At 38.8% G+C, this 13,622-nt stretch overlaps 2 protein-coding genes across 2 annotated transcripts; one reads left to right on the top strand and one right to left on the bottom strand.

Moving 5' to 3' along the window:
- The first annotated feature begins 53 nt into the window (after nt 1–53).
- Nucleotides 54–3,447, top strand: LOC145493451 (prefoldin subunit 2-like). The gene is made up of 3 exons (XM_081472924.1): nt 54–731; nt 1,386–1,509; nt 2,337–3,447. The coding sequence occupies exons 1-3, from the start codon at nt 562–564 to the stop codon at nt 2,511–2,513; spliced, it is 471 nt and encodes a 156-aa protein (XP_081329050.1). The 5' UTR covers nt 54–561; the 3' UTR covers nt 2,514–3,447.
- Nucleotides 3,448–3,911: 464 nt separating this feature from the next.
- On the bottom strand, nt 3,912–13,470 carry LOC145493448 (uncharacterized). Its single transcript, XM_081472920.1, has 14 exons — nt 13,321–13,470; nt 12,935–13,014; nt 12,496–12,553; nt 12,144–12,229; nt 11,387–11,448; nt 11,228–11,288; nt 10,561–10,632; nt 9,758–9,822; nt 8,788–8,887; nt 8,152–8,249; nt 7,659–7,678; nt 6,787–7,514; nt 5,428–5,515; nt 3,912–4,462 (listed from the first exon to the last, which is right to left on the bottom strand). The coding sequence occupies exons 1-14, from the start codon at nt 13,442–13,444 to the stop codon at nt 4,257–4,259; spliced, it is 1,848 nt and encodes a 615-aa protein (XP_081329046.1). The 5' UTR covers nt 13,445–13,470; the 3' UTR covers nt 3,912–4,256.
- Nucleotides 13,471–13,622: the final 152 nt, after the last annotated feature.

The raw sequence follows: 13,622 nt of genomic DNA, 5'->3' as shown, positions 1-13,622 counted from the left end.
CATACTTTTCATTAAAAATTTTGGCTTATGAAAACTGCCTTTCCCCCCCCCCCCCCCCCCGGAATTTCCACTGACCTTCCTTACGGTGGGTATTGATAAATTCTGGAACTACACAATGTTGATTTGCCAGGATTGGGGTTGAAAAGTTGTAGCCATTTGAGAGAAGGGGTTATGTAATTCATCACGCGCTGTGGTTTAAAATATTGTTTACATGCGTCTTTTTATGGGAGAAGCTTGTCTGTCTGCCTTTTTTTCCGGGAGGGAGATTTGAATACCACATTTGTACCCCTTTCACCTCCACATGCAATTTTAATACTTTTTGAGGTGGGCTAAAATAATAAAATCCCCTACTCTGCTATGCACAACTTTGGAATGTCAGGCGGGGCTTCAAATGTTTTTTCCTTCCCAGTCTGCTACTATACATACCTGAACGGTATTATAAGGTATCCGAGGCCGGAATTTTTTCCAAGATCTGTAACGTGAAAGACGAAGGGAGTCTAGCACATTGTCTAGCATCAAGTGTCTTATGTGCGAGAAGTCTGGCACTGGTAGCAAGCCCGCATGACCTACTGGGAGAGAACGGACTTCATCATGGCGGCAGCGGGAAAGAAGAAGTCCAAAGGAGGGTTAGACCACGAGCAAATTATAATGCAGTTTAATCAAATGAGGCAGGAGTACAGGAGTATTATGGGGAAAATAGGAGAGCTGGAGATGGAAGTCAATGAGCACGGGTAAGAAGGGATTTTTAGAACGGGTGTCATAAACTGACAGACATCGATCAATCGGGAGTGCCTGTTTGAGCGTGTCACTGAAATTGAAAGTACGATTTAGTTCGTTCTGCCTTTCGTGTCGTCCCATTGCGAGTGTATAGGGGTTGTTAAATCTCTGCTATTGTAGATCAGTGGCAGCATCTTGGTAACAGCTTCGTCAAGCAGCAGGGACTTACATGATGTCCAAACTAACTCTATTGTAGAATGTTAAATCTGAACCAAAGATTTACGAATACTAAAAAAAAAGTTTTCAATGTTGCTGCTGATGAAAATTCTTGTTCCATATCAAGATCAATCCCATCAACAACTCGCAACGTACAACTCCGTCTCAAATATTCATCCCTTCACCTCGATAGGCCCCTGTCACTAGAAGCCCCCACCTCTCCACCCCACGAAAACATAGGGTATTTGCCTTGCCTGATGAGGATGGTATTTGTATTTAAGTCAATAATTGTTTTCCCGAGGTGGGGGGAGGAGTGGGAGGAAGAGGCTCCAGTGACTAGTGTAGAGCAAGGTGTCTTTTTTCATAATTTGTCAAATTTCTAAAATTGATTTAATATGTGAAGGCCCGAGTTTCTCATGTCACAATAACACCAAACTCTTCCCTGACTGTAGAATTGTAATTGAGGCCTTGAAAGGTGTGGAGCCTGAAAGACGATGCTTCCGGATGATTGGCGGAGTACTGGTTGAGAGAACAGTCAAAGATGTTCTTCCCGCGCTAGAAAATAACAAAGATCAGGTAAGTAACTCAACAGGTGCTATAGTAAGCTTATCATTTTCATGAGTTAAGTCATATTATGTTATATTATTATGCAGTTAGAAGTTTGCATAATTTGGTCCAATTTCTAAGAATAACTATCATTTAAACAATAAATATTGCATCAAAAGAACACAAATATTATAGTGGTACCCTAGCCTACAAATGAGCGCTACCAGCATTACCATTCTGAGAGAAACTGTAGTGCTACATATAATTAGGCCAACTGTTTTGCTAATCTGGCTGGCCAGAGTGCCTTTTACTGCTAACCAGAGTGTTATCAACACATACGCAGCATATTTTGTCAGCCTGTGGGGAACCAGACTGCAGAGTACAGCAATTTCTAGAATATTGTCAGTTCAATTCAAACTGAATGTTCATTCAACTCAGCAACAGATGGGAAACAAAAAGTAATTCCAAGACAATACAAACATTGAGGCAGCCTCTTACACTGAACATTTTAGAGCTGTGTTTTTGAAAGAGTGTAGTTTGTATTGGTTTCCCTAACAAGTTAGACTGCAAGCAGTCTCCTTGGTTCGAAATGCCGTGGGCAATAATGCAAAGAACGCAACACAAGGGAGCAGTTGCAAGTATGGAAGCTTGACATGCAAGGCCACTTGTAGCGCAGGCATCAGAAGACAAGCGAAGAGTCTCTCCTTGCGCTCATATTCCAATGCTGGCACTATGTCACATTCACAGTCACACTTGCCTGCTCACTTGTTTTGCATTCTTCCCCATGGATTTTCAAGAGTGCTTCCACCCCACTAACAAGTGTTTACACCTAATGTTTGTTTGCCATACATCACCAGATTTCAGGCCTAATCAGCAAGTTAAAAGATACACTAACAGCAAAGGAACAAGAACTTACAGCATTTAAAGATAAACACAATATCCACGTAAAAGGAGACAAAGAAAGTCCACCAGAGGACTCTGTGCAGACATCAGACAAGACTTCTGGGGTCCTTGTAGCTCAGGACAGTTCATAGGATAGTGAACTGCTCATCTTTTTATGTGTCATGAACATTATTTATCAAGAATTGTGCACATCAAAGCTGTATTGGCAGCATTACATTGGAGTCTTCAACCTTTACCGAGTTGTTGATCAGCTTGCAGGTTCTTATAACATCAAGACTATTGACAACTGATCACCAAGTGGAACGTTGCACTTCCATTCATTCATGATAAAATTCTCCCAACAAGGACAATGAAAGAGTAGTAAGGAGAATTTGGAGATTGATAATTTTGAAGGCTTGGATCTTGTAGTTTTCACTGGTTTGTTTTGCGGTGGTTGTTTTGAAAGGTTTGGGGTTTTTACTTAGCATTACCTAGGGGGAGAGGGTAACCAAAGCTAGTAATCTTCAACTACCCCCTCCATAGAAAACCCTAATTGGAACATCAATTTGTTACAATCCCCAAATACCCCCTTCCCCCCACAATTGAAAACACAGACACACAGTAGAAATGAACAAAAACACTCACATAGATAGAGAGAGAGATACAGCGATACAACCCGTAGACAGCAGGGCATTTGTTCATTTAGAAAGTTATTTACTTTCAAGAAAGTCTTTGATGTACAGTCACTTTTATTAATTATTTTCTTAAGTCCAGATTCCAGAAGCTATAATTTACTTCATATTTGGATAGCTTTGTCGTAAACATGAAAGCCCAATTCAAAGTTCTCTTTGCAAAATTAGTTCATTCACAAAGTCAATTTAATGCAAAACAAACTGCTTTCATGCCATAAGGTTTTGCACCAGGCTACCATGCGATCAGGTTTTTTTCCCTTTTTTCTCACCCCCTTTCGCCGAAAAAAAGAATGCCTGATGACAGGTTAGCACTCAGCTGCTTTTGATAACAGGCAAATAAGATAATGTGATGTAGACAGGAGAACAATGCAATAAAATATCAATACTCTGAATTCTGAATAAATGTTGTAAAAAGATGTTGATCTCTTGAAAACTATTTACATTACATGAATTAGATCCTTGAGGTCAGAATTAAGGATAATGTATTCACCAATATTGTGTTTCATATCAAGTATAATTATAGCAAAACGTGATAACACAAAGAAACTCAGCCATGATACAGTGACTCTTAGGCTACAGGTCTTTTTGGATAAGCATTTGCAAATTATAATTATATTAAGCACTTTTTTCAATGTTCAATAAAGTACTTAGAATATACACGTAGCTAATACCAAACACATGTATTTGCTCCACTACTGCACCATTTTAACACTTTAAACCAAGAGAATGTGCAAAACATGAGCCTATTATTGTTCTGTAGAATTTTATTTTGTTTTTGTCATTTGCGAGTGCTTATAAGTGATGGATGTGATTTTTGGATGATGTAGGATGTATTTTTAAAAACTAGAAGCCAAAATACTAGAAAATGACCATAGTGGTATAAAAAATCCGTTCTTTAATGGTTTAACATGTAACACACATGAACAATTTGATCATTGCTTGTATATTTCCTCACCACTTTGGGGTTCGGAAAACACTACACAACTCGCAGAATGTCCATGGGTACCATCAAAATAGGTGTATATACATGTATTCTGAGTGTAGACATACATGGCTGCATATTGTATTATTTCAGTCTTGTTTTTGTCAGCTACAACAAACACAGTATCATGTTTTTGTCATTTTGTGGGGTTGCTTACTATTAAAAAAACATTGTGTGGATTTTCAAAGAGTTTCATGATGCAAGTTAAAGGGCTTGTTATCTCAAAAGAAATCAAGAGCTTTGGGCCTTTGACCAGCTTTGGGCTGTTTTTTTCCTTGTTGCCTCTGGGCAGGGTCTGGCGATGGAGCAGCCTTCACAATCAGGGGTGTTCTCCGAGGCAGGGGTGGTGACTTGAGCAGCCCCTGAGTGGGTGTCTTATGTGCATCAAATGGGATTCTTGGGCTCTCCTTCACACTGCGTCGATAATCTGTTGAAGAAATCACACAGAAGTTAAGTATCAACTACAACTCCTTTGCTCCCAAACATCAGCCCCACATCAAAATAGTACCGTTCTACTTTTCCATCTTGGTGAAGCCCTAATAAAAGTATGAGCCTTTATGTCATACTGTTTATTATGTTGCACAAGTTAGTTCTGAATTTTTCAGTCTCAGGATGAATCCCTAGTGAGTGACCATTCAAATGAAAGCTTCTGAGCAGTTCTTTCATGAGGTACTTTTCATTATACTATACAAGGTGGTTCTAACTGTTAAGTCTGTGGATGTAACCCTAGTGCGTGACCATTCAAATGAAAGCTATTGAGCAGTACTTTCTTGTGGTACTGTTTATTATGCTCTACAAGGTGGGTCTTCCTTTCAAGTCTGGATGAAACCCTAGTGTGTGACCATTCAAATGAAAGCTATTGAGCAGTACTTTCATGTGGTACTGTTTATTATGCTCTACAAGGTAGGTCTTTCAAGTCTGTGGATGAAACCGTTATGTGTGACCATTCAAATGAAAGCTATTGAGCAGTACTTTCATGTGGTACTGTTTACTATCCTCTACAAGGTGGGTCTTCCTTTTAAGTCTGTGGATGAAACCCTAATGTGTGACCATTCAAATGAAAGCTATTGAGCAGTACTTTTGTGTGGTACTGTTTACTGACCAGTGCAATGTGGTTCTAACTTAAAACTCTGGATGAAACCCAATAATAATAATAACTAGCTGTAATTGTAGATTTAAGAGTGTGTTCGAGTTTTGGTAGGTTTGGTATGCTAAAAAAGCAAAGCAAATTTTGTGCCTGAGCTGTTAAGAGGGCGTGGAACTAGCCTCCCTCCAGCAGGGGTGAAAACAAATGTTCTCATTAACCAAATTTTTCAAAAGTAATAAATTTGGAGTCCAGTCATTGTAACAGTGGTTGCTGTAGTGATACACCATTTTAGAAAATGTACAAACCTTGTGCTGTATGTGCAGTGTTTTTTGACATCTCGATTCTAACTCTCTTGGAGGTTTGCTTTGGTGGGACTGATCTAGGGGGTTGATTCTACAGCAAGAATGACAGGAAGAAATCATTTCATTCAAAGCCCTAGTTTTACAGTTCAACAAACGACACAGACAGGATGTTGCAGGAACATAAGATATTGTAAAACAATAATATTATTGAAGGGTGAGGAGATTTCAAATTTGCATAATGTTCTTCCAACATTCTGTGGCCTTGCAACATGTTCCCTGTTTACCGCCATCCCACCCACCTCCACTTAAAGTATTTCATATATATACTGCCCTTGAAATGTATCCCCATCAATGTGGTATTCTTTCTGACTGACAATTCAAAACAAAATAGTGTGAATATTGTGATTTTTTGTTATAAGCAAAAGTGATACTGTTCTAAGTTTACAAATTACAGAAAATAGATTGCAAGCAAAAAGCCCGAATTTGATGAATTTTTGAATATTTGAATAACTTTGCAGTGAGATTTTCTGTTTATACTGTTTTGCCCTCTGTTTTGAGTCTCAATAATCTACACAAAACATAAACAGTAAAAACGTTTTTATAAAACACAAATTTCCACTTGGTTAACTTTTAATCCTGGGTTAGCATTAACTGTTTTTCGAATAACCCGTCCATGATTACAACAAATTAACTTGGCCTGAACCCGTGATCCAATCAAAAAACAACACTTGGTTAGCAGTCAATTTGAGCCCGCAATATGGTCATGTGATACTTTTCAGCAGATACCTTGTTTTGACAGGTGTCAATTGAGCACACATGAATGTCCAATATCAAAGAAGTACACTGTAAACCAAGGCTGCCTGTCTCTGTCAACCAATTAGCTGGAGTATGGCTGCCACCTTAAGCAACTCCATTGCCGTTGTCATTGTGTATATGCGCCCACGAGCAATACCAGAAGCCATGATAACCTTGAGAAAATCTATTCATGGGTTTCCTTCCCTTTCCTATATGAGTATGGTGCTCTGCTTGCAGGACCAAAGGGCCGCTGGAGCCCCACTGAGTATGGTGCTCCACTTAGTGGCCCTTTGGGCTGCCAGAGCAACAATCCTTTTGCTCGGCACCAATAATAGCAACCTCTGGGTGGGTCCAACACTGGAGGTCCTGAATTCTCAGACTTCTGCCAAATCTTACAAATCTAACTGCCTAACAATACCAAACAAACACGTTGCATGTTCAGAAAATTGGATCTGGCAAAAGGTTGCAATTCTTGATGCTGACCAACCAGATTGCAGCCTCTGGGGACTGTCATTGTTATTATCACTGGATAATGTCTATCATATCAAACAGAAAGCTGTCACCAACCTTCAATTTACTTGTCTTGCTTTTTTGTGGTTCTGTACTTGGTGTTTTAGCTAAACATTTTCTAACAAATGCTGGCGGAGTTGAATTCTTCTGAAATTTTGCAAATGGCTCACAGCTAGAACTTGCTGCTTTGCGAAAAACTTTCCTGTCAACAGTTCTAGACGATGTTTGATCCTCTATTTCTGGAGAAAGTCTTGTGTCTCCATTTACAGCAGAAGCTTCACTCTCACTTGAGCCATTAACAAGTGACTTACTCGATTCATGTTCTTCACTCTTGTCACTCCCATTTGTCAATTTTTTACAATCACGTTTATGGTCACTGTTTGAATTTTCACTAATTACAGTTCCATTGCTGGTATCAACCAGAGATTTTTTCATTTTCTTCTTCTTTTTCTTAGATTCACCTTTATCCTCTTCAAAAGTTATTCTTTCACCCAAATGAGACCCAACATTTAAATCATCTTCACTATTTTTCCTCTTTCTCTTTTCTTCTTTCTTCTCTTTAATACAATCCTTGCCCTGTTTCTCTTCTTCTTTTTCAATTTCCCCATGTTTCCTCCTTTTTCTTTTCTGTTTTGCTTCCCTAGTGTGACCTTTTTCACTGCAGTTTTCCTCAGTTGACCCATTTACTAAATCTGAAGACTTTTCTGTTGTTTCCCTCTTTTTTCCAAGAGGAATCCCATCTGAGGTTTCACCTTCTTGCACAGGGTCTCCTTCCTCAAGTTGCCCTGGTTAAAACAAAGTGATTCAAGTCTTAAAATGAGCATAACATAACATAATAACCAAGGACAACAATTTATTCTCTATGGAAACAGATATGTAAACCACATACTGTTCACGTCATAAGGGACTATCACAATTTAGTTTCTTACCTGTTGATTGTTTTCTCAGCCTGTAATAAATTTGAATAAAAAGAGAAAACATAAGGCATGGCAAATTTGGATCATTAAAGACATTTGATCACTGCACAACTAGGAAATCACAGATCAACTGGCTGATTGCAATGACTGAATGACTTGATAAATGATTAGAATGGCAGGTTGAACTGTGAGACTGTTTGGCACAAAACAGAATGACCAGCTGGCTGGCAGGCTGGGTGGTTGGCTGACTGACAGACTAATGACTGACAGAAGGACAAACAAATGGATGGGTGGGAAGACTGGCTGGAGGGTAGATGGACAGATCGATGGATGGATGGACTGACTGACTGCCTGTCTGCCTGCCTGACAAAGCTAACCTCTTACGGATGGGTAGATGGACAGACAGGCGAAGGGATGGATGTACGATGGACTGACAGATGGACAGACAAGCTGACTGACCAACCTGCCTTCTTTAGTTGTAGCCTGACTGACTGGCATACCTCACCTCTTAGACCAGCTAAAGAGCTGGTTTCTGTTCCTACCCAGAACATTTCTGTCGCTTGCTAAAGTGAACAATCTGTCAGCAACTTCAGAAAAATCAACCTCGGGAAATAAAAAATAAACAAAGCAATGATGTACAGTTCAAAACATGTTAATTTCTCTTAATTTTTTTAAAAAATAGTTCTACAGGGGCTGATGAAGAACATTCAAGGCCATCATTACATTCAAAGGTTAAAACAAGGACTGTGGAATACAGAAATATTAGAAACATGCTTCTTCTTGGTTTCTTAAAAATAATAACAATGAGACATTATGCCTTGCATGTGAGGATGGTCTGACTGGAGAGACCAAGTGATTTGATGGCGCTACCAAGAGTGCCAAGGATGGATGACGACGAAGGTGGTAGTGGTAGTGGTGGTGATAAAGATGAGATGACAATGATGATATAAACTGAAGATTTCATGTTGTGTAATATGCTACCTTGAAATATTAAAAATCAGCTTCATAGCGAGGTCTACAGACAAAAACAAGAGAAATGAACAAATATGCCCATCCAATTTCTTTTGCTTGTCTCCTCTAGGACTCCCCACCAAGCTGAATTTTATTAATAATATTGAATACAGTCTATTACATGTACTACCTTCAACCCGACAGTCTTCAGTGTTTCATCTGCTTCATCAGTATCACACTGAACAAGACACTCAAACAAACTTTTCTTCACAGCACCAGTAACAGTCACACTACAAGGAAACAGATCTAATAATCAAATACTTCACAAAGAAAACTAAACACGGCAAAACAATATTTTCCTTTCATTTTGCTCCAACCGAGGGTCAACACTAGTCTTGATATGACAGCTCTCTAAATTCTCCATGCTAATTAGATAATTAATTTACCTTTATTAACTTTGAGTTGGTAATTATTTAATATTATTAGCTTAGTGTTAGAACTAGACACAAGTGGTATCACAAACTGAACTTTCATAAGATTGAAAGTGGTCTGTTTGTTAAGAAATAAGCACGGTTAAGAAAAGCAGAAGACTAAGCTATAATGAGTAGACTTCTAAATGATAATGTGGTAACATCAGGGATCAAGCACCCGCAAGGGTTGTAAAGCCTACCTGTAGTTACTGGACAAGATAGTGTACTTGCTCTACAGTCCATTACCCTCCTCAGGAGGACAAATGGGCTCATAGGTGAACTGTAAGGGTCACCCAGTGAAATCCTATTGGGTGGTGGGAGAGTGGTAGCCTTACCACAGACTAGCACACCATCAAGGTGGGGGAGGGGGAGGGGAAGGGGGAGGGGAAGGGGGGAGCAGCAATATCCCAGTCATTTCTTGCTATGGGAACACATGGAACTAGCTGACAGCCAACAACTAACGACATGTAAATTCAGTAGCTGAAGATGGGCTTATCAACAGATGAAATTTCACCTGAAAAACAACACCTTGTGAACATTTTGAGGAAAGCTAACTGAGCTGCTTAGTTTATTTGTTATCTACATCCCTGAGAACCAGCAATAAGTGCCAGAGCATCAAACTACCAGGCTCTACAATACCAGTCCTGCAAATTATTTCTGACATGATGTACATGTATGTAGAAATCTTACTTTTTAGAGTATGCTGCCAGGAGGAATAGTGGATCCAGAAGTTTTAGCAAGACAGAAGCAGGAACCTGTAGACAGAACGCATGAAAACAATAAGCATTGAAACAATACATGTACCTCTTGTGCAAAAGTTTTATGCTTACAACAATGCATGTGATATCCCAGGGGTGGACTCGCATACACTGTACAAAAAGGACGGGGGTGCTCATCATGCCTTTTGGAGGTTAAAAAAGCAATTTTTGTACCTTGTGAGACGTTTTAGCCTTAAAAGGTCCACAGCGGGAGCTTTTGCTGTACCTTTTAGGGTATTAACCTGAAAAATATACCAGGTCGTGTTTTTCACTGCTGTCAATCACCTTAGGTGACCTTGCAGGAAATAAACAGGAAGCAGTTCATTTCAATAGGTTCAAAAGGTCATGACTGTGAACTGTGATAGATAGAATGTAATCCATTTGTTTGCTCTTTGTTTACGGCGTGTCGTGGTTATGCTTAACAGCAGTGAAGACACAAACATGGGTTAGGACCCTAGTCAGCCTCCGCCATTTTCGACACCATCAAAATTATTGATATTTCATGGGGAAGTGAAATCTTATTCTTTTACTGTAAGTTGTGTTCCTGAAAGTATGTTTAGTAATGGGTTACCATTAGTAGTTTCACAGTGATTTCCTTCATTTCGACATGCCCCAAATAAAATATAATAGACAAACTCTCGCATGTAAACAAACACTGTGGCTGACTAGGGCCCTTTAATAGTTCACATGCATGTTATTGAAAAACGCAGTTTGTAACAAATGATGCTCTTGTACCTTGTCATCAACAACACTTTCGAGCTCTGCTACAAACACAGACACCATGTGAAGGCGAATTCCATCAGGAACCTGAATGAAAAAAAACTTAACTGTTCACTACCTGATTGACATCCAGTTTCCCTTTTCCATATTAAGACATTATCAAACAGACAAGTAATGAGAAAATGAACAAAATCGTAAAATTGGAAGATCATCTTGATGTGACCAAATTCTCAGAGTAAATTTAGCCATGAAAATTATACAGCAATTAAGGAGTAAGAAGAATTTGTACATGTATGTACATTTACATGCATGGATTTTTACTGACACAGAAATATATATACCTTATTTGATGGTTAGACAGATAATATAGACATGGATATTTTAAGAAAAGTGAAGTGTTTTTTCTCACTCCAGAGGAACAAAAAAAAGCCAGCAAAATACACTGTCACACCTACTTGGGATACAAGTACATCCACTAAGTGTACACCACCATTTGTCACAGCAAAATGCATGCTCAAATATCTTTGAATCTATTGCTCAGGGGTTTCATTTACATTGACAGCAGGAGGGCAACTGGTTTTGCCTTTTTGCCTTTAATGATAGCCCTAATTGCTTCTACATTAAAAGGAAACCTCTGTTAAGGGAGTTGTGCATGATGCATAAAAATAATTAATTCACATACTGCCTGATTGGTAGGGTTCATGGGCTCTTCATGGAAAATATTGCTCACTTCGCTAACCAACCTGACAGAGCAAAATTGTTTATTGTTAGTACTTACTACAGAACATTCCTCTCTTATAGAGTACACAGACTATTGCAACAATAACTTGATATAATTTACCATTCTTCCCAGGCAGCTTTCTTGAGAAAATTAAAAGTTTCTTTCACAAAGAAACGGATGAGCTGAAAACAGAGGAAAACAACATATATTAGCACGAAATTGCTACGGAGAAAGAAAACACTTCACTGTAACATGGTTATGGGCTAAGTGTCCATCTTGCCAGACTTTCTCCTGGTTTTGGCAGTGTTAAGTAACCAGGGGTATTTTTTCCTAGGGATCACCTCTGGAATAGCCTGCTAACACAAGCAGATTTCCAGCTTTTGTTTTATTTTTTGGTGAAGTGAAACAAAAGGCGGAACTCTGTCTGTGTTCCCCTAGAAGGCATGCAGATATCCACTCTAAGGTTATATCCTAGGATTAAATTTACTATTACCCATTTATATCCCTGGGTAGAGAGGTGCACAGCAGGGGTTTCAATAAGGGCCAGGCACCAGGCAAATTGACTGGCTGTCAGGAAGATCTTGCATGCCTGGTTTGACCATTACAGGAAAGTTTTTCTTATTAAGAAGTTCAGTTCAAAAAACTTTTCCTACCTGTAAAAATCAATTGCTTTCCTGATGAAAACTTAAATGAAACCCCTAGTACTTGTTAGTATATTGACTAATACAGTGCAATGATCTTTGCCAGGGCTCAGCCCCAGACCACTCAATCTGGAGCTCTGAACACTAACCATTAAACCATCGCAGATCTCACCCTGTAACCTGAATAACGGTATAATTTTTATGATTGATTAATTCTATTGCTTATGGTGGCTTACCAAGTAAAACTTGTCCAGTCTGAGCCGGTCTATTCCATGCCATTCTCTTTGCATTGTTTTGAAAAATGTTTTGATGAACAGTAGGGCTGAGGAGCAATAAAGTACTTCTATCAGTGTTTGTAAGCAAATCTACATGACGTAATATTAAAATGATTGCTTTGTTTCCAAGGTAAAAAAATGTTACTATTCATAAAAAGAAATAATGATAAATACATTTTTAATAGCTTGTAGTTCTTGTTGTTCATGAAAACTAATGAATAAAAATCAAAACTTAAATCCTGTTTGGTTACTAGAAAATAATGCTTTTTGAGAAATTAGAGTGTAGATTAATTACAAGTTTCCTCTACTATACCTGATTTTTCATTCCTAAAGTTGAGTACAAGTTGAGAGATATTCAAAGCCAGTTCTTCCTGTCAATAAATGACCGCAACAGAGTTAGTCTCAATTATGCTTACAGTTGACACTAGATCTGACATCCAATGTACCAATAATTTTATCACTGTAAATCCTATCCGTGACACACCTTTTCAAAGCTAACAGAGAGATAATGAGAGTTTTTATAGGACCTCGGGTATGGGTCACACTTTTCACTTTTCGCTATAAGTAATGCTTAATGGTTAATGACATTCACCAAAAGCTACCAAATTGGCCCTAAAGGCAACACAGGCCTTATGCTTCACTGACACCAAACGAGCATTCCAAAAATATTCCAAACACTCTGTGTTTAACAATTATCATATGCACATTAAGTCAGGACATACTAATTTAAGTAGATAGCTGTTTACATATACCTGAATAAGAGGCTTATCTGACATCCACATACAGTAGAAGAGACCCTTCCATATTTTCAGCAAATCTACCTCGCTGAAACCTTTAAAAATAATTTATACTTCATTAATGGATTCTGGAAATTTTAATCCTAGTAATAAAGCAAACTTACATGTGGATACATGTAAAAGTAGCTATGTAGGGCATCAGACTCTAATTCCAACCGTCATTGAAATACATGCGTTTATTTTTAATCCTTTTAGGTTTAGATTATGCAGTCTTTCGTAAAATCTCGCGCTTGCTTAACTTACAGCGGACATGGTCAACATGTACAACACACAGCATTCTAAGTGTTTATTTGTCTCAGTGTTTATAAGCAAGTTCATATTGTAATTTAGTACCACGGTACCTGGACCATCCTTTGGCCGGCTGCTTATCCAAGCTCGAAGCTTACTCACAGCTCTATCTCTGATTATCTTCTCGTTATTCGCTAGTTTCTTCGCGAAGTGTGCCTCAGCACCGCCGGCCGCCATCTTAGATTTGCAACCACGTGCTGCTCAGGCGCATGCACAGTATTGGCACAACCGCTGAAGACCAAAGAGATTTAATAGATGTAGTGCGTCACGAAATGTCCCCTGTGTGGCATGAGGTTCAAGTTCCTGAAGTCTCATCTCGATGCAAAAACCAAATGGTACGCATTTCGTGGTGTGG

This window comes from Orbicella franksi, chromosome 7 (genome assembly GCF_964199315.1).
Source record: "Orbicella franksi chromosome 7, jaOrbFran1.1, whole genome shotgun sequence".
Taxonomy (NCBI): Eukaryota; Metazoa; Cnidaria; class Anthozoa; order Scleractinia; family Merulinidae; genus Orbicella; species Orbicella franksi.
This window is presented reverse-complemented; position numbering and strand designations above follow the sequence as displayed.

What these genes read in the sequence shown, in the direction of transcription:
- LOC145493451 (XM_081472924.1), top strand. Translation starts at nt 562, where the DNA reads ATGACCTACTGGGAGAGAACGGACTTCATCATGGCGGCAGCGGGAAAG. An exon ending in ATGGAAGTCAATGAGCACGG is followed by an intron (nt 732 to 1,385) that starts GTAAGAAGGGAT and finishes CCCTGACTGTAG; the next exon opens with AATTGTAATTGAGGCCTTGA. An exon ending in TAGAAAATAACAAAGATCAG is followed by an intron (nt 1,510 to 2,336) that starts GTAAGTAACTCA and finishes ATACATCACCAG; the next exon opens with ATTTCAGGCCTAATCAGCAA.
- LOC145493448 (XM_081472920.1), bottom strand. Translation starts at nt 13,444, where the DNA reads ATGGCGGCCGGCGGTGCTGAGGCACACTTCGCGAAGAAACTAGCGAAT. An exon ending in AAAGTGTTGTTGATGACAAG is followed by an intron (nt 9,823 to 10,560) that starts GTACAAGAGCAT and finishes TTCTGTCTACAG; the next exon opens with GTTCCTGCTTCTGTCTTGCT. An exon ending in TGAAGACTGTCGGGTTGAAG is followed by an intron (nt 8,250 to 8,787) that starts GTAGTACATGTA and finishes TTATTTCCCGAG; the next exon opens with GTTGATTTTTCTGAAGTTGC.